Genomic DNA, 27,992 nt, shown 5'->3' with positions numbered 1-27,992 from the left:
TACTTGTAAACTGCCTCGAGAAGCTCCTTGGCGGAGGAGTCTGAATGATCCAGCAGGGTTCAACTGATGTTTTTAACACCCAGAAGGTTCTCTGGTGAGATGCCAGAGCAATGTCATTCATTTGCCTTGCCTGAAATGCTCTCTGTTCACCTGGGCATGTGGAGACAGAATGCATTCCACAAATGCAAGCAGCAATTCTGACTCTCACCTTTTCAGTATGGACACACCTCCTGGTAAGCATCCAAAGGAAAAATCTTTTGAGGGTTGTTGTGTTGTTGTTTTTTAAAAACCAGCCAATTACTGCAGTGCTTTTGAATTTGGCAGGTAATATAAGAGATCATTTCCCCGCCTTTCTGTCGTGTCCCCCACCCTGCCCTCAGCTTGTTTAATTATATGGGTGTTTATTTTGGAGGTGGGGGTCATGATTAGCTGGTAATGATTAATCCAGAGAGTCAGAAATTAGGAGGGAATTAGGAGGGAAAGTGTGGGCTAGCTCCTGGAAGTGAGCTGACGTGTGTTATTATCTAGTCAGGCCTGATATAAATAGTGCCTGCAGGACCAGGAAGGAAAAGCACATGATGGAAACTCTCAATGAACGAGCAGGGAATGTGAAGTGGTCTCTGTAAAGCTCTGGAACGATCAGATGATTCCAAGGACTGTGTTACGGCACTCCACAGCTCGTATTTCAACATATGAGGAGGAGTGCCAAAGTTAAGAAGAAAAGGGGGGGAAGAAAGTGACAATTGCAGAGAAGATTGTAAAGCTACTACCGTTCTTCTGTTGCCTTGCTCCAGAAGCACCAAGCAAGAAGGAGCCAAAATGAGCAAGAACATGAAGAGGAGCTTCAAGGAAAAATTGGCCCTGAGGAACCACTTGGTGAAGGAAGCCCTCTCAGAATTCCTGGGAACGTTCATTCTTGTAGTAAGTGTGAGCAGCTTCCTGCCTGCCTGCCTCCCTTCCTCCTTATTTTCCTCCCTAACAGGGTTGACCCAAAGCAGAGCAACTGGTGAGTGATATCTTCTGCCACAGCAGTTCAGCAAGGAAGGCTGAGGTGTGCTGCCCACTCAGCTGTTGTGCTGCCTTATAAAACATAGCAGTCCCAGATTTAGGGATGAGGGGCAAATTCAAGTCTGTTTTCATTTAAAGGCAAAGTCACCAAATTAGCAGTTTCCAAAACTGTGCAGAGCAAAATGAGGTGATCCTTTGAAATTCACACTTCTCCAAATTTCGCATTTCCCCAGTCCAAATGATGTGTACAAAAATGTATCTACTAGGGTAGCGTGCAAATAAATGCATGCATTGGTGGAAATGACGTACGAAAGAACATCATGTTAGAGAAAATTGCTTTGCAAAAATATTATTGCTTGACTTTATTTGGCAAGTTAAATATATAACTTGATTGTAATAAAACCTCTAAGCCATTTACAAGAAATGTTATGTATTGTCTTAGGTATAAAACACACGTTAAAATGTTAAAGAATTTTCAGGACCTAAAAAAAAAAGTTTGCTAGCTGATGTGGAAATGTGGAGAAACTGAATTTAGGACTGGAAAAATAATAAACTGAGAGAAAGTGAAATTCTCAGATTTGCTCCCCAGTTTATTCATCCCCAGTGCTTGCTTGCTGGCTAAACTGGTGTTGGGCGGGCTATACAAAGGGTGGCTGGGTGCATGCATTTTTTCACATAATGCACCAGCTGCCCTTTCTATGCCCAGCACATTACGACTATTTCTATGGTGCTCTCAGTGTGCCTGATGCTTTAGAAAAGTGCAAGAAGACAGCTCCCTGCCCCAAGAGTCTTACAATCCAATATTCAACACAGGGAAAGACAACAAAGGATGGGAAGGGAAGTACAGGCAGAATCATAGAATCATAGAGTTGGAAGAGACCACAAGGGCCATCGAGTCCAACCCCCTGCCAAGCAGAAACGCATCACTAACACAGCCCAGCCTTCCTTCAACCCAGTGGCCTCCTGATGTTTTGGACTTCAACTTCCACCAGCCCCAGCGAGCATTCAGACCATCTCGAGGGCGCCAGTTGGAGAAGGCTGACTTAATCCAAAACATGTTGGGTATTTGGGTTTCAGTTAACAACTATAGCTACCTATTTCTATGGCAACGTGCTAAATAATACAAATGCTATTTGGCCTTGCAACAACCCAGGGTCTGTGTGTTTAGAGTGGTTTGCCAGGGAAACTGTAGCTCACGCTTATTTCCAGCATAATTAGAACTTCCATTTTACAGACTGAGAAACTGAGCCTGTGAGATAATAAGGTGCCTGAGGCCAGTGGCAGATTTTGAGCTTTCAAATCTCAGCTACGCCCTGTGAGACATTCAAATTCTGCACACACCCTGGAACTCGCCTTCTGTTCCAAGTCATTGTTGCAGCACCCCCTGAGGCACCCTCTCGGCTCGGCGCCCAGTGTGGGCGAACCAGTCGTGCTCCCCTAAATCTGCCCCTTCTGAGGGCTTCCAAATAGGAAGTAAGCACAGATCTTTGCAAGTTTGTACTGGCCTGGCACATTTTGGTGCCGGAGGTGAGGAATTTCTATGAATTACCATGGGTGTAATCCACAAGAGTGTTCTCCCTGCAAGCCCCATTGAAATGAATGGAAGCTGCAGAATACATTGAAAGAGACAATGCCTTCTTATCAATAATTTTTTTGTTTTATCTTTTTTGTAAACCACTTTGAGTTTGTTTTTGTTTTTTTACAACTTTTATCAATATATAGTAAATTGCACTACATAATCGGAGTCACATTCAGAATATACCATGCATGCTGTTTTAGTGTTTATCTAACAAGTCCGCCCATATTTTGATCACACAATTTGTTGTGTTTCATTTTATTTAGTGATGACCAGGAATGAACAGCTGGAATAAAAATAGATCTCAGATAAGGTAGATCTTTGATATGAGATAAATGATGGGACACCTGGTGATTTTCATGGGACAAGTAGCAGAAAATGCATTGTTCAGGGGCGTATAAACACTTTAGAAAAGTTTCTATATTATCCTGCAATTGGTGGTAACAGCACAAGATGCCCCTAAGAGTGTGGCCACTTTGAAGTCTAAGAACAGAACTTTTAAGTCCAGAATGCATTCCGCTCTACCCAGACTCTTGATTGGAACATTGTGGAATGCAGATTCCCTCGATCTGTTCAAGAAACCACCCCCCTGCCAACTGGAACCTGGCTACTCCCCCAACAGGAAACTAAATTCAAACTGGGCTAGAGAATTAATCTCTATCCCTATAAAAGCAAACACAAAATGGATGCTAGCATAATTTTAATTATTTTCAAAGCCCAGGTGCTGGCTCTCAGCTTAGGCCCATATTGTCCTGAGCATCCTAGCAGACCCTCCAAGTGCCCCTATTTTCCAGGGACGTCCTAGATCTACAGAAACCGTCTCAGTTTCTGATTTGATCCCAGAAGGTCCTGCTTTTCCTTAAGATGTCCCTATTTTCATTGCAAAAATGTTGGAGGGTATGGAGTCATCCGACCCCTGAGCCATCTGAGCAGCCCTGAATAGGGAAGTTTTTACATTAGGTTTCTATATATGTTAAAGCTGTGCTTTATATATGTTACAAACCGCCCAGAATGGCAACCCAGTCAGATGGGTGGAGCATAAATAGTAGAATTATCATTTTTGTATGGGACGCCCCCTATTTTAATCAGAGAAATGCCGGAGGGTATGTCCTAGGAGCAATTGGGGGTTTTTCTACATTATTCCAGCTGGTTTCCAGAACAAATGACCTGCAATGACACACAACATCAAACAGACACCAGAAGACAACAAACTGCACAGACAAAGGTCAAAGGTTAGGAAAGCAGGGGGGGGGGGCTTTGTTAGCACAGCTAGTAGACATTTATTTGCCTATGCAGGGAGGGGACGTCACAGAGTGTCCATGACTGATACACTACAGGGCTAAAGGAGGGTAAACTGAGAGCTGAAGGCAAGGGGTGGCAAGAGCCAGGATGGAGGTGGCTGATGCTTGGCCCAGATAGCAAGAGAACCCTGGAATGCAGAAGTAATCATAGGGAAGAAGAATAGCCTGGCATGGCTTTGCTGCCCATGATTTGCAGCCTGCCAGCCCCTGTGATCCTCTGATGTGGGGTAGCCAGCAATCTAGGCAGCAGCTGCCTGGAGCAGGAGAAACCTGGGGGGGGTCTCCCTCCCCACCCAATCTGAGACCTGCAGCATGCAAATTGTGTCACAGATGGCAACCACCACCACCTCTGGAGAGAACACAATTCCTCTTCCCTTTGCATACAACAAATGCTGGGAGGTCCTCTTCTCCTATCTGAACATGTCTGAGAATCAGAATTTTCAGCACAGGCCCTTCTCCAGGTCCTTCCCAAGATGGCTGCTTCTTGGGGGTCCTATGCCATGGACTGGCTGGATGCACAGGAATGGTGGGGAACCCTCAAGGGAACCCCCAGGGGAAGAAGGCTCAGAGCCAGGGGGCTGGTGGTGGGACAACGATGAGTGGTCAGGGGGAGAAGACTGGGAGGAGAAGGTGTCAGAAGCTGAAGAGGTAACAGGGTTCAATGAGCAGGAAGAGGCTGGGGCAGAGAGCAGTTCTGACTCAAAAGCAGAAGCAGAGGCTGGAGAGGAGGGGGGCCAAGAGTAGGTCAGGCAGGCTGCTGAAGAAGCCAGGAAGTCTTCCCCTCCTGCTGTGACCAGCTCCCCTCCCACCTTGTCTCCCAGAACACAAAAAGGAATGAAGAGGGTGGAGCAAAGAAAGACGATATGGAGGAGCCTCAGGTTGCTGGGGAAGGACCTGGGAGAGAGTCTTAGAGAGCGGTGGGGAGTCAGGGAACTTCCGGTCCTCACAACTGGGGCAAGACCTACTGGGAAGAGTTGCTGTGATCACTAGGCCTGCACTGTTTTTGTTTTCTTTGATTAGAGTTAACTGACGCTGGGTGTTTTATTACTGACCTGCTCCTGATTCCAGCTCCTGACATTGTATAAAGGGAGGTCTGACTGGTGGTGCTTCTTATTGCACTGCAATCTGACGAGCTGGTATTCTGCTTGACTTCCTTTGATTCCTCAAATTATTGCAACTCATTTGGGGAACTTTATTTGAAATGGAAAAGCAAGCTACAGGTATTTGAAATGAATCAGATGCTCAAGGCGGGGGTGGGAGAGAGGAGAGAAAAGGAGTGTTTGCCAAGGCAGAAGTACAGGATCCGGCCAAGGAGAAGGACGTCCCTTGGATCTGGTTGGCTGGACCCAGAGGCAGCAGCAAGCAAGGGACAGCACCCTTTGCTCTCCCTTTTCTGTTCAAGCCCCCCAGTCCTGGTCAGAGCAGGTCGCTCTTGCCCAAGCGCCTGCCTTTGTTTTGTCTCTGGCGTGCCAGCAACAGGCAGCTCCACTATGGCCCGGTTTCAGTCCCCGAGGGGTCCAGTCAAGATGTAGCCAGGAATCGTAGATGCAGAACAGTGGTGACTCGCATTGCAGATGTGTTGGCTGAGGGCTGCTGAAAAGGGGGGCTGCCACTTTCCGGCACTTGGAGAGGCTGGAGATAAGGCTGGAGAAGAGGCGAGGGTGGCACGTTTTCCAGGGAATCACATCTAGACTAAAATAACCACCCTGACAGTCCCCTGGAGGCCAGAAAATGCAGTCTGTGTGAGCGCCTGTCTGGAGGTTAACTAGGAGGGACAGCCTTGGACAATGACATGATCAAGCGCCCTCCTTAGTGTGATTTATTTTATAAAGAAACAAAAAACCCCGTGTGATAGCTGGGAAAGATCTCTAGAGGCTATCAGTGGGTGTGGCTCTAAAGTTGCTGGTACTTTCACCCCATCGTAACAAGCTGTCCAGTGTTTCCATTTACCCAGCAGATGTAGAGCACAATGGCTGAAGGCAGACAATCGTTTCAATTCAGAGAGCTGAAAGTGGTACAGCCTTCAGCAACCTGGCGCCCTCCTTCTGTTTCTGCCTATCAGTCCCATCTGGGGCTGATGGGAGTTGTAGTCCAAAACATCTGGAGGGTACCAAGTTGGTGAAGGCTCCTGCTGTGGATGTTTACTTTTCCCATTTTATACTCTCAGCTGAGGGACATTCTCTACTTCCCAGAATATTGAGAAGTTCCTGCAATGCCTGAGTTTGGCTTCCTTTGGATGCAATTTAGAGCACTGCAAATGGCATGGGGCACTTTTGAAATACTCAGTTTAATTACAAATTTGCAGGCAGAGCGTAAGTGGAGGCCCACATGAGGCACGCCTGAAAAGCAGCAGATCTGTGAACCCAGATCAGATCCTCAGCCAGATCACAGCCTTCTCTCCCTCTCTTCTTTCCTTCTCTCTCCCGCAGACAACCCAAACTGCTGTTTTCCTCTTCACACTCACCCAGCTTAAATCAGCCACCCTCCAGCTGTTGCCTACTCCAGTATCCTGTGACTCATTAGGCCACCTCTGAATTTTTGGGTGCCAGTAGAATAATGGAATCATAGAACTGGAGAGCTGGAAGGGATCCCAAGGGTGATTCTAGTCCAATCACCTGCAAAGCAAGAATCTTTTGCCCAACATGGGGCTCGAACCCATGACCTTGAGTCTCATGCTCTACCAACTGAGCTATCCTTTCAACATACCAGAGAGCTTGGGCTGGGTTGGTTTCCTAGCTGCTCTTGCCAAGTGCTTTTGTTGTTTGGTGAGCATGTGAGATGGGGTGGTCAAAGAAACCATGGTTAAGGAAGGGTGCTGGATCCATGCATAACACCAGGCCACAGTTGAAAGATGCTTGGAGGCAGCATGCTTCTGAATACCAGTTGCCAGAGGCTGCCGGAGGGGAGAATGGTCTTGTGTTCAGGTCCCGCTTGCGGGTGTCCCACAGGCATCTGGGAAGCCACTGTGAGAACAGGATACTGCACTAGATGAGCCGCTGTCCTCATCTAGCAGGCTCTTCTTATCTTCTTTAGTAAAAACCAAAATCTGTAAGCCAAGAGCAAATCATGGCTTTAGATCACAGTTTGTTACCAGTAAACAAACCATAGTTCAGCTGCTGAGCAGGGTTCAAACAAATGAACAATTAAGAAACCATAGTTTAATAAACCCTGATTTGGCACCTGTGAACCAGGCCTCTTTCCCTCCCAGCCCAATTTATCTCACCTGATTGTTGTGATGGTAAACGGCAGGTAACCACTTCCACCTTTTTTCGGAGGAAGGATGAGACTTTAATTTGGGATATAATGCCAAGACAATATATAACAAAGCTTCCTTGATGTTCTGATTGTGGGACTCATGGCCAACATAGTGCACAGTGGTCATTTTTCAACTCCTTGTAATGTCTATAAAAAGGGGTTTTAGCACCCAGGCACAAACCATCAGAACTCATCCACATGAGAACATACAGCCAGTTCCTTTTCTATTTACTATTTTAACACTTCTATTCCTACTTAATGTTTTTACATGTAAAAACTATCTTTCTTTCTTTTTTACAAAAACACAGTCATAATGTTTTGAGTGTACAGGTTTCATTTTCCATGTGCAATTAGAACCAGATCTTTATGAGTTTTAAAAGCTTTAAAATGTATAGAGTTTGGCTATCGCCTTATGGAACATACATTTTTTGATTGAGCAATAATCTCACATTCTGCCATTTGAATGGAAGCGGTCTTTGAAAAAGCAATCTTGGTATGGCTTACATCCACAGTTTTTGAGTACTTAAATGGCCATCTTTAATTCCAAGCTGCTTTTTTAATATATAAATTAAACTTGGGCCTGAAACCAAATGAAGGGAAATCCATTTGAACCTGAAAGGGTATTGATTGTGTTCCTTGGAGACCTATGGAATAATGGATCTGGCCCATTTTATTACTGCAAGTTTGATTACCTTCTAATATGCAGCAGAGAAACGATAAATATATAACTAATTATCAAGGAAGAGCCACTTAGTTGTCCAGCCAATTCAGTACTTTACTAGAGAGTTATGTGTCACCTGCACCAAGAGAAATGGGTCAAATCTCACCACGTATCAGTCATTGTTAATGTCCGCACGGCTAGCTGCAGGCCGTGCTCCCCAGCCCCCTGGCAATGTTGCAGAGGATATTTCTCAGATTGCTCTCTTGCTAGGCTGCAGATGGATGGCAGTTTTTGAAAGAGCTGAAGGTGAAAAGAAAGCACAGTTGTTGCCTATGGTGTGTACACAGTCATCCCACCATCATTTGGACAGCATGTTCACTCATTCAGGCATTTCTGCACTGCTGAATCAATTGTGTCCTCTACAGTGGTACCTCGCAAGATGAAATTAATCCGTTCCGTGAGGCTCTTCGTATAGCGGTTTTTTCGTCTTGCGAAGCAAGCCCATTGACAGCTTAGCGGATTAGCGCTATTAGCGGTTTAGCGGCTTTTAGCGATCAGCTGTTAAGTGGCTTATCAGCAGATCAGCTGATAAGTGGCTTAGCGGCTTAGGAAAAGGGGGGGGGGAACCCCGCAGGAACTCGCAAGACATTTTCGTCTTGCGAAGCAAGCCCATAGGGAAATTCGTTTTGCGAAGCGCCTCCAAAACGGAAAACCCTTTCGTCTAGCGGGTTTTCCGTCTTGCGAGGCATTCGTCTTGCGGGGCACCACTGTATTATTAGGCTAAGAGGCTGTGACTGGCCCAAGTTCACACCCAGTGAGTTCACACCCATGGCTGAGGAGGGATTGAAGCCCTGTCTCCCAGGTCCTAGTCCAGCACCCTAACCACTGTGCCACACTGGCTCTCCCATCATTCCTGCCCAGGAGCACCCAGAAGGAGCTGATGGGAGCTGGAGTCCAAGAACATCCATAGAATAGGGTTGCCATATTTAAAAAGCTGAAAATCCATAGAATAGGGCTGCCATACAGCCAGATTTTCCCGGACATTAAAGCAATTTCTGCCCAGATGCTCCTAGCAAGAGCAGAATATCGTCTATGTCTGGGAAATTCTAGATGTATAGCAATCCTACCATAAAATGGAAGGGGCCATAAGAGTCATATGGGAAGCCCCTCTATGGTGAGATATATTGTATCTCTTTTTCATTTATGTTGTTATTTCAAAATTTGCATCTATGCACATGCCAATGTATTCAAATCGTTGTCCTTTCCTTGCAATGCTTACTTACTTCACCAAACCTTTATTAGGCATTACAGATATAGGCCATCATAAAACATACATATAATTTTTTATAAAATATAAACAAATAGACAGCCATGTAAAAATACATAATAACGAGGATTCTCATTTTTTGCAATGCACTCTACTAAGTGGCTTACAAGGCCAACTCTATCATTCTATGATCTCTGGTTAAATAGGTTTTGAATATTTCTGTGGTTCCCCAAAAAACCTACCACACCTGTTAGACCAAAGTTGATAATGGGATAAAATGAATGTACACCGTGGGCCTTTCCTTGTCATAAGACAATTTATCCAGGACTCTAAATCACCCTTAGCTTATTCATTAATCCAGCCCCAAATGCCTTTCTTAAGAATGGATGAGAAGGTGACTTTATTTATTATCACACATTTCTGCCTCAGTTTCTAGTCAGCTTTGCTAACATCAAACATCCTCGGGCAAAGGCGGATCCCAAGTGTAGGGTAGCTGTCTCTCTAATCCCCATTTAACGAAGTGAGAACGGAGGCCAAAGGAATTACCAGCCTGGCCGAGGCCACCCAGGGAGGCCCTGTTCTTCCAAAAGCTGAGGGCCCAGACCTCTTAGGAAAAACCCTATTTATACTGGAAAGTCATATTTATGTATCTTGGAAACACTAATACATACTTCCTGAAAGCAGCCGAAAGAAAAAGACACTGGTCTTTAATCTCCCATATGAGTGGGCTGCCGATGAAACACAGCAACTTCCTAGGGGATAAGGGAGCTGCTCCCTTCTTCGAGGGAGAACTGTTTTCCTCCATGTGAGGTTAGCCACCTTCCAGACAAAAACACGGATCCGGTGTCTTGTGAGGCAAGGGCTTTTTGGCAGAGGCGGCCCAGGCGGCCATCCTCACAGGCTGCCAAGCTAAGCTTTCGGATAATAGCTACCATCTTTCTTATTTATCGCTGGGCGGAAAATCAAACGGCAAGGATAATGAGAACTGGGAAGTGAGGGCCAAAATGTGCAGATTTGCCAGCCATAGCTCCTGCCAAGCATAGTGGAGGCCCAGGAACAAGCCTGGCCCAGAAACCTTGGAGAGCCACATGCGCCAATCTGTTGTTTTGAACTGCAATGTCCCTGCAGCTTGGGGCTGATGGGAGTTGTAGTCCAAAACATTTAGAGGGCACCAGGTTGACAAAGGCTGTTTTATAGGTGTCAGGGAGAACCACCACAGTGTAGTGACTTCTGTCATGCCCTGGTTGGTTTCTCTATTGTCCTCCCCGCCTTTGGAGCAGAGCTGAGTTGTGACAGACTGGCCATATGCTGGTTTAGCCAGTGCAAGACAGGCTAGTAAAGGTAAAGGGACCCCTGACCATTAGGTCCAGTCGTGGCCGACTCTGGGGTTGCGGCGCTCATCTCGCTTTATTGGCCGAGGGAGCCGGCGTACAGCTTCCGGGTCATGTGGCCAGCATGACTAAGCCGCTTCTGGCGAACCAGAGCAGCGCACGGAAACGTTGTTTACCTTCCCGCCGGAGTGGTACCTATTTATCTACTTGCACTTTGAAATGCTTTCAAACTGCTAGGTTGGCAGGAGCTGGGACCGAGCAATGGGAGCTCACCCCGTCGTGGGGATTTGAACCGCTGACCTTCTGATCAGCAAGTCCTAGGCTCTGTGGTTTAACCCACAGCGCCACCCACGTCCCTTGTTGCAAGACAGGCTACTCTAGAGTAAATGACTGCAGGAGACAAAGAAGGAAATCGCCTTTTTTTCCTTCTATAATGAAGAGGGAAAGTAAGTGTTATACAAGCACAATCCAAACCACTTGAGAAGAGATTATCTGCATATCAGGTTGCCACTTGTGTAATGTCACATAATACAAGGAAATGGAACAGGGGGGAATTGTGTGGGGCATAACTGCCAGGCCAGCATCTGACAAAGTCAGCAAAGAGGGGCTGGTTTATTCAGATTATGCCAATTTCACTGTGCCTGAGTGGGACAATCCAGGTGGCACTGCATCTCCTCACCTCTCGCCACCTACAATTTCTCTTGCACAACCATCAGTGAAATGAATGGGAGCTCTCTTGCAATGTCACAAAGGATTCTGAGGTGCAGCATCAGAAAGGTTTCTGGAAGTGTGGATCTTCGGCCATATGCCGTGTCAGTAGCACCCCTGAAAACAGGGCAGCCTCAAACTATTGCATTGAATTGCTTGGGCATGTAGGGTGGTTTTGTGTCCACGGCAACAACTATGGATTCTCTTCAGTTTCTCATTTCCCCAAACTTAAAATTTAGTTGATTACATTTCCGTATCAGTGTGTGTGTGTGTGTGTGTGTGTGTGTGTGTTTGCAAAAAAAATCCCATGAAAAATTGTCAGTGTTTTAGTGGGCATTACTCATCTTGTGTGCATTTTTAAAAAATACATTTTATGTCATTTTCACCAATATATGCATTTTATACACAGCTTTGTACGCATTCATTTTTGTGAGATATCTAAACTGCAAAATTCAGAGAAGTGTAAATTTCAAAGGGTGTCTGTGTTGTGGTTTGTGTATTGTTTGGGGAAGTGTAAATTTGGTAGCTGAAACAAACTAAAACCCTCCTTGCCATCCCTAATACCAGCCCCATTCCCACCCCTCTGGGCTCAACATTTGCCACAAAGAGAAGCTCTGCTATTGTTTTTACGGAGGAAAAAAAGTCTGAGTCACTGCTTGTAGTTATGGAAGGAAATGTCAAATTCACCCTTGTTTTCACAACATTTAAGGAAGTGAAATGCAGCCCAGTTTTACAGAGAATTCCATGCTTCGGGGCTGCTCTGAACTGGGCAGAAGTTTGAACGTGAGAAGGGACGTTTTTATAGTGGAGTCCATTAATAATCCCCTGAATGTGGGTCGTGAGGAGACCCCAAAGAGGAATGGGTTCCACTGACATCTAATAAAACAGACTAAATTCTCATGAAATGTTTAGTGTCAGGGTGGGGCTGGGGGAAGATAAATTACCAGAGAAACCAAATGGTTTATAGAGGATCTCTCATTTTAAACTGTATTTTTCTCGGTTGACCTTGGCATCAGGATTTCCTGGCCTCTCCACTTCCCCTTTCATTTCCCAAGGAAGCTTTTAAGCTGGCTAAAAGGGTCAGGTTTCACTTTTATTTGCTTCATGTAGCTTTTTCTAAGGCTTGACAATAGATTAAACAGTTCGAGGTAGATTAAAATGCAGTCTTTTGATTAATCAATTGACTAAAGCTGAAATATATTTGCATACCACCAAAACCTAAATATAGGTGAATTTTTAAGATGCCGGAACCAAAATCTCCCCAAAAAAACCTGTGTCCTCCTTCCCCTGCAGACTCACCAATTAAAATATGCCAGTTAATCAAATAATGCTTAAGTTAAAGTTTGCATTTGCAAATAATGAGTAGCCCTTTCCGAAAATTCTCCACCTTGTCAAGAGGAACAAGGTATTCACAAATACAGCAGGGGCCCCACAGTGGGCAAATTGCTTCAAAGAACTGACTTCATTTTTTTGTTTTAATGACAAAGGATGTATGCGATATGCACAACATGCCTTTGATGGGAAAAGAGGTTTTAAAGAAAGATCCATGCAGAAGTACACTTGCACGTGATGTGCCCATTTTTTAGCAACTTGGCAAGAGGATGAAATTCTGGCTGCCCGGCCTTCCAAAAGCAGTGTAGACCCAGCCAGAGGAGAGAAAAGCATGCTGGCTGCAATCTGCAGCTGGTGGTGAATACGCTGGCCCTGATACCTGGGACCCTTCCCCCCCACTACGCTCTGGTGGGGAAGCTGGCCCTGATTTCCAACTGCTGCTCTGGGAGTCCCCGCTGGCCCCTTGCTTCTGGGGTGTCCCCCTTGGGGCCCCCCTTGCCCTGGCCATCGGCGCCCCCTTCTGTGAATCTTCCGATTCGCTGGAGAGGCTCATGGAATCTCTCAGGCTACTGTCCTCTTCTCCTACGCTGCCCTCGGATTGCTCCCCCTCGCTCTCCATCTCCTCCCCTCCCTACACTGACCTACTGTATTTTTCACTCCATGGGACGCACTTTTTTCTTCCTAAAAAGTAAGGGGAAATGTCTGTGCGTCTTATGGAGCGAATGCGTGTTCCCTGGAGCCTCAGGATTTTTGCATTGGGTCACCCCAAATTTACCATCAGATCACATAGCATGTCCATGGCTACAGTCTGCACCCAAAAAACCACACACCCACTGTTTCGTGGGGCTGCAATGGTGCAAAAACGTGGTTACAAGGTGTGGATCCACATGGATCCTCAGGATTTTTGCATTGGGCTACCCCAAACTCACTGTCAAATCACATGTCTGTGGCCACAGCATGAACCACAAAAATCATACATCCACTGTTTTGTTCAGACTATATTTTTTCTTGTTTTACTCCTCAAAAAACTAGGTGCGTCTTATGGTCATGTGCGTCTTATGGAGCGAAAAATACGGTATTTTATGCTAATTAGAACAATATTAGATATATCCTTATAAAACTTCACAGGGCCTACTTGTAAAATAAAAGCATTTCTTACCTGTTTTAATCGTCAAAACACACTTTGCCTACTGCTGGTTCCTGATTGCTCTGCAGCACCCTCTAGTGTCACATTTTAATAATGCTTTATGACCATTCAAAGTAGAACATAACATGTTCAACTACATTATGAAAACCACTCCTTAACCCTTCCTTAATATTATAAACCATGAGCGTACACCCACCCTCTCTCTCTTTCTCTCTCTCTCCCAAACTGCAGGCCCTGGGATGTGGTGCAGTTGCGCAGTCTGTCCTTAGCAGAGGTGAATTGGGTGGAGCACCAATGATATCCCTTGGCTTTGCCATGGCTGTCACTATCGCCATCTATATCGCCGGAGGTGTTTCTGGTAAGCTGACATTTTCACCGCGTTGCTAAAGAAGTTGGAGGAGAGCTGGTGGGATGGAGTGGTGGCTAAGAAACCAGACTACAGATCAGGAGGTTCACAGCTTTCATCTTATCTCTGCCATAAGAAAACTCAGTGGCCTTAGCCAAAGCCCCCTTTCTCCGCTCAGCCCCCCCCCCTTTTGTAATAAAGAGGGTGGGATAATGATCCTGATTTACCTTACAGGGTTGTTGTGAGGTCTATTTCAGAGCTTCTGTAAGTAACAGTGAATGAAGCACTTTGAACACTTGAAAATGTTATACAGTACAAATCTTATGGCTATTTTCATAGTGTCTACAACAGTGAAAATATTTAGTAAGGCTGCACTGTGTAATCAGTAAACTGGCTACATCATTCCACTGAAAATGAGTGGATTGATTTAAATTAAAGACAGCAGGCAAGTGTTGCCCCTTGGGAACAAACAAAACAAACAAAAATACCCCTGTTGCATAAGAAATAAATGCAGGAATAATACCAAGAAAGGCATCCACATTATAATGGGTGACTCACTGGAAAATAATCTGCAATATGATGCTGTGGGGTTGGATGTGGAAACCATCCAGGAGGAATTCACAAAAAGAATCCATGGTTGTGGGAGGGAGGAAGAAGTGCTTTTGTTGGTCCTGGTTGAACCTATAGTTGGAGTTATCAAAGGAGAAGTAATTCAGAAGAGAGCTGGTGGTAAACTGTGTTGCAAGGAAAGAAAGAAAGAAAGAAAGAAAGAAAGAAAGAAAGAAAGAAAGAAAGAAAGAAAGATTGTGGATTTAAAAGGTAATCCAAAATGTTCAGAAACAGCCAAGATTTGTAAGAAATTGTATTTGCAAAATTCAGGGGGGGAAACAGGGCTTCTGTTTTGATGGCATTTTTTATGGCTTTTGTACTAAATATTTGCAACTTAGATGGTGCCTTTCCAAATCCATGCATCACCATTTTTTTCATGCACATATGCACAGATTGTATGGTGATCTCCATTTCCCCCTACTCCTAATTAAATGTTGACACCCCCCACACTCCCCCCAACAAGAGTATTTGGTGCAAAGCTGCAACACTTCAGTTGATTAGTCAACTTATCACACACTGATGCAAATTTTTAAAACTCTGTTTTAATGCAAGTATTTATAAAAACTGCACACAGCAAATACCAATATTGCAAGAGTCATTTTCTCCTGGGTGCCTCTTCTAAGATAATGATTGGGACAACAAATTTGCACATCATTTAACAACAAAGGAAGCGTCACAGAAGTCTTATCAACAGTTTGTGAAGAAGAAGAGCCACTGTGTAAGCCATAATTTCTAACATGCCACAAATGAAAACGGCTACCTAATGACACCTGCTTGTCAAAGTGTCATTTTTCAAAATATTTGCCTCATCTGTTTTCTTGCCGCTTTGCAAAGGTCCCATGCAGTTAATGGGCTAGGGTGAGGTTCATGGAGTCAACAGACTGGGAGAGAGCATATGGCATGAGCAATTTTTTATTCTGAAAGTGTGGCCCAGAGAAAAAAGTTTGAGAACCACTGTTCTCAAGGAGGAGAGGAATGCAATCCTCATCCTCTTCTCATGTAGGGCTCCAAGGCCCAGAGAGAGTGGACAGCCTTATACTGAGTCAGGACACTGGTCCACCCATGTTTCGATGCTGATGTTTTATGTCCACATTCAGCAAGGGCTATTTTGCATGTAGGTAAAGGGACTCTTGACCATTAGGTCCAGTCATGGCCGACTCTGGGGTTGTGGCGCTCATCTCGCTTTACTGGCCGAGGGAGCCGGCGTACAGCTTTTGGGTCATGTGGCCAGCATGACTGAGCCGCTTCTGGCGAACCAGAGCAGCACACGGAAACGCCGTTTACCTTCCCGCTGGAGCGGTACCTATTTATCTACTTGCACTTTGACATGCTTTCGAACTGCTAGGTTGGCAGGAGCAGGGACCGAGCAACGGGAGCTCACCCTGTCGCAGGGATTCGAACCGCCGACCTTCTGATTGGCAAGTCCTAGGCTCTGTGGTTTAACCCACAGGAGCACACTGCAAAAGGAGGAGAGGAACGCAATCCTCATCCTCTTCTCATGTAGGCCTCCAAGGCCCAGAGAGAGTGGACAGCCTTATACTGAGTCAGGACACTGGTCCACCCATGTCTCCCATGGTTGCCTAAGCTGCCTAGCCATGGTTCTTCCAGCCACTCTCCCAAGTGGAAATCGTTCCCAGCCGCAGGAGCTTCTTTTTACAAAATGAGGACCTCTGCCCCTGAGCTCCAGCCCTTCCCCTTCTCCATTCTGCAAGTAGCTCAACATTATCAGAATGTTTCAGACTGACTGAGCTAGGTAGGGGTGGAGAACAGCAGACTCAAGAGATCAAGACAGCCCTGGAATTCTTTCTCTGAGCTTCCAGGCCAAGTGCCTCATCTGTTCTCTTCTCTGCCCCCCTCAACTGCTTTTGCCTGGTTGGAATGCCTCCTTGGAATTACCGTATTTTTTGCTCTATAAGACGCACCAGACCACAAGACGCACCTAGTTTTTGGAGGAGGAAAACAAGAAAAAAAATATTCTGAATCTCAGAAGCCAGAACAACAAGAGGGATCGCTGCGCAGTGAAAGCAGCAATTCCTCTTGCTGTTCTGGCTTCTGGGATAGCTGCGCAGCCTGCATTCGCTCCATAAGACGCACACACATTCCCCCTTACTTTTTAGGAGGGAAAAAGTGAGTCTTATAGAGCAAAAAATACAGTAATGGCCAGCGCCTCATGCTTGCCTGGGTGCAGGATGGAGAGAATGCGAACATGTCCAGCACGGACGCCTCTGCCTTGTGTGTGGTTGGAATGCAGCCTATTGTATAAAGTCAGCTTCCCCTTGGCCCTGCTCTTCTTTGCCTGTGGCCCTGCCCACCATTGGCACGTGGCCCCTCCCTCATTTCACTCACATACCAGTCAATCATTTCACATCAGTGCTGCTCAATGGCTGAATCCATAGCAAGAGACACAATCATTCTTTTGACAGGAACGGTCAGTGATGGACAAGGCCTCATGACTAAGTAAATGAATTCCTTACTCCAAACCTTACCATGCGCTGCCCATATTTGCAATTGCTGAAAGAGAAGAAAATTGTTCATTCAGATTAAAAGAAAACCAAAAGGCAAGGAAATTTGAAAAGCCACCTCTTCGGCACATAGAACCAGCAGACATCAATCCTTAGATGAAGAATGTGAAAGAAGAAATAATCCAAAGTTCAGAATTAACTCCCCCGTGGCTCGTCGCAGGTCACACCATTTTGGAGACATTACAATGCTGGCCTTTATCCAACTTTTGTTATCTGTGTTTGCTGCTCATGATACATCAGAGGTGCTCTCGGGTGCCTGAGATAACACCCTGACCCCCCAGTGCAAGCAAACAGAGGAATCCCGTAGAGGGGGCCCCTTCTTCCCAGCTCCCCTTTGACAGGCAAAGGTCACTGTTATCAGAAACATTTCATTAAAGTCAGGGGCCGTATACCACCTCAGTTATGGTTGCTTTGCATGTATCTATCTATCGGAGGCATTTCTAGGCTGCTCTTCATAAAATCCAATCCTGGAGCAGGATATCATGCAAAAAATATAACGCCCAGTGCTTTTTTCTGGGGGTCCTCAAGGGTACACAATCCCAGCACCTTCGCCCCCCCCCCATGTTAAAAATGTGGCACTTACTGTAACAACTTCGTGGTGACTACTGGCACCATTTTTTCTAGGTAAAAAAAAGCACTGATAATGCCTAGAATGTAATAAAACCAAATTATAAATAAAACATAACAGAACCTTAAAAGAGCAGTAGCACCAGCAAACCAACAAGTTCAACAGATTTTTATCTGGGGCAATCAGAATAAGATCCACTATTTGACTATTGATTCAAAACCCTAAAATGTATTTTATATAATTGACTTTTTATTTCTATTCTTTGTATATCGTATTGTTGTTTTATTGCTATGGCCGATGGCAATGATGCAAATAAAGATTCATTCATTCATTAAGTTCAACAAGGGCGCAGCCCTCCTCCAGCAGTGCCAATTTAGACAAAGGCAGGTGGGAAGATAAATTTGCTTTTAACTTGTGCTAACAAGCCATGCAGAGTTGGCGCCAGTCGAACCTGAGACTAAGGGGGAAGGGCCTTCTGCAATCCGGTTGCCAGCGTGGCCTCAAAGCAAGAGCTCAGCAGATGTGGCACAGTTAAAAGGGTGTTCCCCATGCCCAAAGCCATCACCATGTCTGGGCAGGTGCTCAGGGCAACCCATCAAATGCCTAGGTTCCAAGCTGTCTGTGGCTTTCTGTGTCAGAACAATCACCAAGGACTGGGCTTGGAATGGAACCAGAAGAAGGATCATCCACCCGGCCACCCAAAATGAAGCTGGTACTATGATTTGTTGTTGTTGTTTAGTCGTTTAGTCGTGTCCGACTCTTCATGACCCCATGGACCAGAGCACGCCAGGCACTCCTGTCTTCCACTTCCTCCCGCAGTTTGGTCAAACTCATGCTGGTAGCTTTGAGAACACTGTCCCACCATCTCGTCCTCTGTCGTCCCCTTCTCCTTGTGCCCTCCACCTTTCCCAACATCAGGGTCTTGTCCAGGGAGTCTTCTCTTCTCATGAGGTGGCCAAAGTATTGGTACTATGATAGGCTGTACTATTTTACCAAACCTCTAGTTGTAGTAGTGGTGTAGTGATTAGAGTGTCAGGATAGGACATGAAACCACTGGGTGACCTTGAGCCCGTCACTCTCCCTCTCAGCCTGACCTACCTCACAGGGTTGCTGTGAGGATGAAACAAAGATAGAGAGAACCGTGTACGCCACCTTGAGCTTCATGGGGGGAAAGGTGGGATATAAATGCAATGAATAAGTAAGACATAAATCTACTGAAGGGAAATATCTGATTCATAAAAACTTGCATATAAAAATTATTCCCAACCCTTATTCTTCTCCCTACCTTCCTTCTTTCAGGTGGTCACATAAACCCAGCCGTTACCTTTGCCATGTGCCTGTCGGGGAAGATAAGATGGATTAAATTCCCTGTTTACGTCATAGCACAGTTTCTTGGCGCATTTGTTGGAGCAGCTGCTGTCTATTGGATCAACTACGGTGAGTGGAAGAGACCAGTCTCCTCCTCCTCAGGAAACTTCCCAACAAAGACCAAAGTTACGCTTAAGTTAAAACCTTTTGGAAAACACTCAAAAGTTGAAATTTCTTGTAGGAATCTCATTTCAAGGTAGCTTCTGACACCCTCCCCCCCCCCCCATGTCCAAAAATAAGAAGAAGAAGTTCCTGCCAGATTGGATGTGTTTTGAGGTGCCCAAACTGAAATGACAGGCTAGTAGACAATGGAAAATAGTGTTGTGAGTTTGTGGGGTCAGTCTGTACGATGCCTGAATCCCTTCTAATTCCTGAGGTCCTCGTAGATCCAGCAAGGGTTAAAATTGAATGGAGAATTCCATTGTTGAACTAGTCAGGCAAGTTTCTTTGTGAGTTAATAACGCTAGTGGTCTGTAAAGGTAAAGGGACCCCTGACCGTTAGGTCCAGTCGCAGATGACTCTGGGGTTGTGGCGCTCATCTCGCTTTCAGGCCGAGGGAGCCGGTGTTTGTCCGCAGACAGCTTCTGGATCATGTGGCCAGCATGACTAAGTCGCTTCTGGCAAACCAGAACAGCACACGGAAACGCCGTTTACCTTCCCGCTGGAGCGGTACCTATTTATCTACTTGCACTTTGATGTGCTTTCGAACTGCTAGGTTGGCAGGGACCGAGCAACGGGAGCTCACCCTGTCGCGGGGATTTGAACCACCAACCTTCTGATCAGCAAGCCCAAGAGGTTCGGTGGTTAGACCACAGCGCCACCTGCATCTGTACTAGTGGGCAAATGGGGGTCTTTGCCCCTCGTCACTTGCCTGGTGTGTGAGCTGAGAGCAGACTGCAGGCAGAAGCTGGGTGTCAGAGCCATGCTTGACCTCTGCTGGAATCAGATTCTGTGACTATGGGAGAAGCAAGACCTTTCAGGGTATTAATGCTGTGAAGTTGTATATATGTGTGTTAATAAGCCATATATCTTAAAGGCACCAGAGTCTCCACTGTCCTTCATTCTTAGGAAACTAAACCCTGGGTAAGTTCCTAGAAACCCTGGAATCTCACACCACTCAGAGATTGAGGAGACATGCAACAATACTTTTTAGGGGATTTTGCCCAGAAATAAGGTATAGCTATCAAATATGAAAGCTGGTATCCACCCACTTTGCAGGGACATCATTAGAGGTAACCCTGTTGTGCCATTAGAAAACAAACAGAAGTAACAGTAGTGGATATCATTTATTAATTTATATTCTTATTAGGGGATGCGGGTGGCGCTGTGGGTTAAACCACAGAGCCTAGGGCTTGCCGATCAGAAGGTTGGTAGTTCAAATCCCCGCGATGGGGTGAGCTCCCGTTGTTCGCTCCCTGCTCCTGCCCACCTAGCAGTTCAAAAGCACAAAGTGCAAGTAGATAAATAGGTACCGCTCCGATTCACCAGAAGCAGCTTAGTCATGCTGGCCACGTGACCCAGAAGCTGTACACCACCTCCCTCGGCCAATAAAGCGAGATGAGTGCCACAACCCCAGAGTCGGTCACGACTGGACCTAATGGTCAGGGGTCCCTTTACCTTTACTTTATTCTTCTTATTAGGATGCTAATCATGCTTCATCAGACTTGATGCTGAACTAAACAACACACACATACATACATGTGGGGGGAAGTAAAGAAAAGCATGTTTCTGAGAAGGATGGGAGGGAGGGAGCACGCCCTTCAAGTATCCCTATTTTCCAGGGACGTCCTGGATTTAGAGAAGCTGTCCCAGTTTCTGATTTGATCCTGGAATGTCCCACTTTTCCTTAAAATGTCCCTATTTTCATTGAAGAAATGTTTGAGGATATGGCATTATCCTGCCCCCAACCTGTCTGAAGGCAATCCTGTACAGTGGTACCTCGGGTTAGAACTTAATTCGTTCCAGAGGTCCGTTCTTAACCTGAAACTGTTCTTAACCTGAAGCACCACTTTAGCTAATGGGGCCTCCTGTTGCTGCCACGCCACCGGAGCCCGATTTCTGTTCTCATCCTGAAGCAAAGTTCTTAACCCGAGGTACTATTTCTGGGTTAGCAGAGTCTGTAATCTGAAGCGTATGTAACCTGAAGCGTATGTAACCTGAGGTACCACTGTATAGGGAAGTTTTTTTTAATGTTAAATGTATTATGTTTTTATATATGTTGGAAGTTGTCCAGAGTAGCTGGGGCAACCCAGTAAGATGTGTGGGGTAGAAATAGTAAAATCATCATTATGGAATGAGATGTCCCTATTTTCATCAGAGAAATGTTGGAGGGTATGAGAGGGCGGTCCAAGTTTGCAGACTGGGGTTTGCTTCCACTGAAGCCATTTTCTCCACAATTAACTTCACTCGTTGTTCACTCTCATTTGTTTTATTCCCAGAAAATCTATAAAAGGTTTCTGCCAAAGTGTGTGAGTCCTTCCTGCCTTTCTTCAGATGTGACAGATTAATTACTTAATTAGTTAGTTAATTTTTGCCTCCACTTGTCCCATGTGGACTAGCAACAAACTCCTCTTTTCAGAGGATCTGTCTCATTAATTAGAAGGCTCCTCCTTGCCCCTTTCTATTCAAGAGACTTTTGCCCCTGCTTGTCTCCTGTCCTCTGCCATGGCCAACATTCCTGGGTTGACCCTTAGTCAGTCAGCCCCTGTTCCCTGCTGCGGATGGCGGAAGGCTTTAATTCTAGGTCTCCTCTTTGCAGTCATAAAAAAATAATTCTGATCATTATTTATAATAAACAAAAACATTAAAAATGCTCAGCAATTGCTCTGGCTGCAAAGAGGAAATGAGTAATTAAATCTCCCCTCTCCCGCAAGGAGAGAACAGTGGTTAGTTCAGGAATGTGCCCCACCTGAAGAGTTTTAATGGAGGGGGAATGTGTGTGTGTGTGTGTGTGTGTGTGTGTGTGTGTGTGTACCAAGCACCTGCAGTTCCCTTCTATGAGGTGCTCTGAAATATGCTGTTTAAATGCTTAATATTTATTAACCATCATTTCCCCTTAGATTTATTGATGTTCTACACTGGGGGAAAGCTCACCGTCACAGGAGTAAATAAAACGGCACATATTTTTGCAACTTACCCAGAGGAGTATCTGTCCGTGGCAAATGGATTTTCAGATCAGGTAATTTCACCCATTTAAACCTGTCTCCTGTGCGGCTCAGCTGGGCATCTAGCAGGCAGGATTATGGGAGCTGGAGTGACTGAGCTAAGGGTTCCACTATTAAATGCTTTCATGTGTTTATTTAACAAAACTGATATACCACTTGATTGTAAAACAAGAAGTCTACATAAAATTAAAATAAAAGATTAAGATTCTCTGAGGGGCGGGGAAAACACAGTTAAAATCAAGTATAGTAAAGCTAAAGAGACCCCTGACCATTAGGTCCAGTCGTGACCGACTCTGGGGTTGCGGTGCTCATCTCGCTTTATTGGCCGAGGGAGCCGGCGTACAGCTTCCAGGTCATGTGGCCAGCATGACTAAGCAGCTTCTGGCGAACCAGAGCAGTGCATGGAAACGCCGTTTACCTTCCCACCAGAGTGGTACCTATTTATCTACTTGCACTTTGACGTGCTTTCGAACTGCTAGGTTGGCAGGAGCAGGGACCGAGCAACGGGAGCTCACCCCGTCCCGGGGATTCGAACCGCCGACCTTCTGATCAGCAATTCCTAGGCTCTGTGGTTTAACCCACAGCGCCACCCGCGTCCCACAAAATCAAGTATATAAAAGCATTAAACAGACGAATTGAAATCTACAGTGGCTAAAGAGAGATAAAACACATATAACTTCTACCTGACTGGAGAGACTTGCCTAAACAAAAATATTTTATGCAGGCGCCAAAAAGAGTAAAGCAAAGCACCTACCTGGTGTCAATAGGCAGGGAGTTCTGAAGTGCAGGCTCTGCCACACTAAATGATGAACTATGTCCGTGTGTGGAATGGGGATGACGTGGCACCTGTAACAGTGCCAGTTCTGCAGGCTGAAGCACTTGAGCGGGCATATATGGGGTAAGGTGACTCCCTACTGCTATTACACGCCTGAGCCACTGGGAAGGCATGGGGTGGAAACAGGACTTTAGGGCTGGAATAACATTCCCATTGCCCAGGAACCAGCTGTGCCAAATTCCAGGGCAATTTTATTTTTCCAGCCCTGCGAAATGGATTTGGAAGCTGGTTAGCACAAAGTGGAGTAAGAAAGCAATAATGTTAGGGTCTGCCCACAAAAGAGCTTTTCTTTGGATGAACTGTGGTGTAAAACTGGGTATGATGAAGCTGGAATCTTCACCACCTTTGGGGGCTCGAAGTCTCTGTAGGACCTCCCCACACCCCAAGTTTTGGGCCAGAGATTTTCCAACCTTGTGTACTGGAAACTGGGCACAGGAGTAGTCCCGTATCAAGGGCTCATTGGAGGCCAGCTCTGCTCATGCAACCTTTCTACCACCATTTGGGGGCAGGGGGGAGGGCTGAAGCCACTGGTTCTGTGCTGAAATTTTCTCCTACATTCTTGTCAAACATTTCACATCAATTAATAAGACGTTTTATTCAAAAATTACAGCGTGTGGGCATTTTGTTCTGCTTACCTTACTTTTGAGGTATTTGAGAATCCTCTCTTTAATTCTGCAAACCATCTCTCTGGTGATCAGCAGCCTCCCCAGGTGCTTGCACTTCCTGAGGACCCCACAATGTCCTCAGCTGGCCTTTCCTATATGCATAGGCAGCTGGTGAGGCTGCCTACAGTGCCCCTGGCAGCTGCTAACTGTGGTGGCTTTTTAAAGGGAAGTCTTTTAAAAGTTTTGTGGGAGCAGCTGAGCACTCCCTCAGTAATAAAAATTACTTCTTCCTGGCAGGGCCAGCCCACCCATGAGGCCAAGTAAGGCAACTGCCTCAGGCGGTAGGATCCACTGAGACAATGGATCCAGATGTAAATCTTCGTCCATCGCCAGCCAATCCGTGAAGCGACTGCTTCAGGTGGCAGGATCCACAGGGGCAGCAGACCCCAATGTCAATATCCCCCCCGGCCCCTTGTTCCTGTTGTCGATCTTCACTCACCCCTTCTTCCCTGGCCAGGGGGTTGGGAGGCACCCTTTTCTGGTACCCAAATGTCTTGGCCTGCTCCTACCTCCTGAGCTGAATCCGCCTGCTTTTCACTGACCAGGTGATGTCGACAGCCATCCTTCTCCTGGGTATTTTTGCTGTTTTTGACCCGTGCAACCTTCCTGTGCCGAAGGGGCTGGAGCCCATCGCCATTGGCCTGGTCATCATACTGCTGACGTCTTCCATGGCTAGGAACAGTGGCTGTGCCATGAACCCTGCCAGAGACCTGTCCCCACGCCTCTTCACCTACCTTGCTGGATGGGGGCCTGAAGTCTTCACGTAAGTCAGCTCGCCTTGGCAGAAGGATAAACTGCATTTGTGAAACCATTTAAAAGCTGGGATGGCTTTAAAAGAGCATTAGACAAATTAACGGAGGATGTGGCTATCAAGGGCCATGATCCATGATGGCTTTGCTCATAGGTGGGGTCTGTGGGAAGGGTTGATGTTTTCCTCATATCTGGCCAGCAAGCTTCCCACGGTCATCTGGTCAACCACAGGATCCTGGCCTGATCCAGCAGGTTGTCTTATGTTCTTATCATTGTTTTCACGTGAATTACCTTGCTGTAATCCTTAGAGCAATCCTGTAAATCATCATTATTACCCTCAGTCGGAGGCAGAGTGACTAGTTTAAAGTCACTTCATGAGATCCGTGTTCATGGCAGGGGTGAGATTCCGACTCATAGCTCAGTCTCTTGGCTGCTACTCTGAAGTAGCTCCTCACCCTGGCCAGCAAAAGCAGAGATGGGTAGAACCACCACTCTGCCCCATAGAGATCAGCATATGGATATCTATCTATATCTATCTATCTGAAGCTGTCTTATTCCACCTGGCCTTTAATTTGAATTCAGCCTGATCTTTTATTTCCCTTCTCTTCCTTCCCCCTCACCTTTTGTGAAGATCACCCGCTCTGAGACCCCACAGCTAATTCTCCCCTGGCCTCCTCGCTGGACCAAGTAGGACCAATTCAGCCAGCTAGCCCTGGGGATTATCTAATTGATTTTTGATTTTTGAATTTTATTGTTGTTCATGTCTTTATACTGCATTTTAATGCTGATTTTATAATAAAGTGTTTAAAAGTGTTTTAAATTTGTCGTTAGCTGCCCTGAGCCCGGTTTTTGAACCGGGAAGGGCGGGATATAAATAAAAAAATATTATTATTATTATGGCCCAGTTTTAATGCCACATTAAACCATAATGTAAAACAAACTATGATTTAATGTGAAAGGCCAGCATGGTGCTGCACGCTTCTCAAGAGAGTCCGTCTTGTCTTTTGAATTGGCTTCACTCCAAACAAACCCTGAGCAATTACCAAGGTATGTTCTTGGCTTGTGGTAGGAGTCCAGGTTTACAGAATACCAGAAGCCGGACTCTGGCTTGTTCTGTCTGTGGTGCAGCAGCAGCAGCAGCTCAGTGGGGGCCCCTTCCCAGGAACTTCCATGTTTAAAACACCCTTGTATGTTACCTGGCTGTCGTGTTTCCCTAACCTGCTACCTTTTACCTGAAGAGACTGAGGTCTGAACCTGGGGCAGGGGTTTGGTGCTCTAAACACTAAGCTGAAGCTCTTTCACCTGGCTGTGGAAGCAGAAGCGGTTCTCAAAAGCTCACTGAAATAATAAGAGGCTGTGGGCCTTTCATCCCGTGAGTGCCAAGGCTCAGAAAAGACAGAGGAAGGTGGAGGAGTTCAGGGTGATGGAGACGATGCCTCTGCCTTCGCCTCCATTGTGTTGCAAGGCTGACCTCTAGCGGACACACACAAGCAGCTCTTTCTGAGCAGAGGAAACAGTCAATTGTTCTTGGGAGACTCTAATAAGAATATGAGCTTCCTTCCAACAGTGTTCCTGGTGCTGTCGTTCCCGCAGCCTCCAGTGTGGCTGGCATCAGTGCCAGATTTAGGGAAGAGTTGGTGGTTCCTCCTTCCCCCCCCCCCCCGGGTGCTGAGCCAAGGGTGTGCAAAACAATAATAATAAGCAACTGTACCAAAAGGAATTATTGTGAAAATAAGAAGTATTGGGGGGGGGTGCAGATTTTGTCCTTGCTCAGGGCACCATATTACCCAATTCCACCCCTGCTAGCATCATCGCACTATGACGTGATTTCTGAGCTGAAGCCGGGCTCAGGGCGGCTAACAACAATAAAAGTAACACAGCATTCTAAAATCAATTCATTTTAAAATCAATTCAAAATCAAATTAATGGCAACCATTGGGCTAGAGTTCTGTGAGGATTGCCAAAGGAGGGGGTCAGACTGTGCCTTGGCCAAAGGCCTGGTGGAACAGCTCTGTCTTGCAGGCCCTGCGGAAAGATGTCAAGTCCTGCAGGCCCCTAGTCTCTTGTGACAGAGCCTTCCACCAGATCGGGGCCACGGCCAAAAAAGCCCTGGTTCTGGTTGAGGCCAGCCTAACCTCCATGTGGCCCGGGACCTCCAAGATGTTTTTGTTTGAAGACCGTAAGGTCCTCCGTGGGACATACCAGGAGAGGTTCTACCAGGGCTGAGGTAGCTTTTCCCATGGATAGGAAGCTTTTAACTGAAAGCACAGTGGCCCATTCAAATCTTCAGTACCACATTGCCTCACCACACTGGAGAGGCAGTTGATAGTGGAAGTGGGGAGCCACCACAAATCAGGTCTACAAAAATGTAGGCATTGAAAACACTGGAATGTTAATCTCTCTCTCTCTCTCTCTTCCCCCCAGGGCTGGCCACCACTTTTGGTGGGTCCCTATCGTTGGGCCGATGGTTGGGGCCGCTATCGGAACTGCTATCTACATGCTCTTCATTGAACTTCACCACGCCCCTCGGGAGCCACCCCAGCGCAGCGCAGAACATGAGAAATACACCCTCACAAACATGGAGGAAGAGAAGTCGCTCCATACTTCCATTTAAAAAGGGACAATGGACATGCCCCCCTAGAGCAGCCCTTGCTAGGTGGGCCACGTGAAAAACAGAGGGTCTTGCGAGTTGGGCCAGGCAGCTGAACCTCCCTCTCCTTTGCATTGCAGGACAGGTGGGAAGGGAACGGGAGATGGCTGCATCGCCTGGCGAAGGATGTTTGCCATCCTCTCTGCGCAGCTGAGGTCCAGTTCCCACCCCCACCCACGAATCTAAAAGGGGGAGCAGTCACCTGACCTGCTAACGCAACCTATGCAATTTAAATAATGTCGCCTAATTAACCACTAATGAGTGAGGTTCATGTCAACAAGCTGCAGACAGAGGCTGTTAATTGTTCCGTGGTGCCACTAGCAGAGACTCATTACTGCCAAAAGCATCTGTTGAAAAGGGCTATATTTTACAGGGTGGAGGGTTTTTTTTTAAAGAAAATACACCCTTGAATGAGATAACCTTAAATGAGGCTGGCCTGGCTGTGTTTTAAAGGCATTAACAGCACAGCTATCAAACAGCAATTAACTTAGATGGTTTTCATGGAAGATTAGACCAATGATGGCAGACAAGTATAACAATGCTTGTGAAGGCTGATGGGGGGACTCCATGTTTAAGGGCAGTCTACCTCTACATAACTGAATGCTGGGAACAAACAATAGGAAAGACTCATTCCTTTCCTGCCATATTTGCCAGTTTCGCCAGAGGCTCCTGGCTGGCTTCTGGATCCCATTTCCCCTGATAGAATGCATTTTTGCATTTTGTGTATTGTTTTCACTAATATATGCTTTCTTATACACTTTCTCAAAATATATGGAAAAGAACTTTTCTAACTTTTGTGATGCAGTCCTTGAACCAAAAGAGTAAACACACACACACATATTATGTGTATAAAAATGCAAATATGTGAAAATATACAAAATGCATTCTATTGGGAGGAAATATTTTTTAAATTAGGCAAATTGGATGCA

The 27,992-nt window shown here is 46.0% G+C and overlaps 1 protein-coding gene across 1 annotated transcript; it reads left to right on the top strand.

Annotated features, from left to right (window-relative positions):
* The first annotated feature begins 33 nt into the window (after positions 1 to 33).
* AQP9 (aquaporin 9) lies at positions 34 to 27,451 on the top strand. The gene is made up of 7 exons (XM_081839286.1): positions 34 to 233; positions 795 to 921; positions 13,818 to 13,944; positions 18,931 to 19,068; positions 22,059 to 22,177; positions 24,209 to 24,426; positions 26,838 to 27,451. The coding sequence occupies exons 2-7, from the start codon at positions 820 to 822 to the stop codon at positions 27,025 to 27,027; spliced, it is 894 nt and encodes a 297-aa protein (XP_081695412.1). The 5' UTR covers positions 34 to 233; positions 795 to 819; the 3' UTR covers positions 27,028 to 27,451.
* The last annotated feature ends 541 nt before the right edge of the window (positions 27,452 to 27,992 follow it).

Source organism: Podarcis erhardii, assembly GCF_964252035.2.
Source record: "Podarcis erhardii genome assembly, chromosome: 14".
Taxonomy (NCBI): domain Eukaryota; kingdom Metazoa; phylum Chordata; class Lepidosauria; order Squamata; family Lacertidae; genus Podarcis; species Podarcis erhardii.
The sequence above is the reverse complement of the archived record's forward strand: the minus strand, read 5'-3'. Positions and strand labels throughout refer to the sequence as shown.

What these genes read in the sequence shown, in the direction of transcription:
- AQP9 (XM_081839286.1), top strand. Translation starts at nt 820, where the DNA reads ATGAGCAAGAACATGAAGAGGAGCTTCAAGGAAAAATTGGCCCTGAGG. An exon ending in TGGGAACGTTCATTCTTGTA is followed by an intron (nt 922 to 13,817) that starts GTAAGTGTGAGC and finishes CCCAAACTGCAG; the next exon opens with GCCCTGGGATGTGGTGCAGT. An exon ending in TGGGGGCCTGAAGTCTTCAC is followed by an intron (nt 24,427 to 26,837) that starts GTAAGTCAGCTC and finishes TCTTCCCCCCAG; the next exon opens with GGCTGGCCACCACTTTTGGT.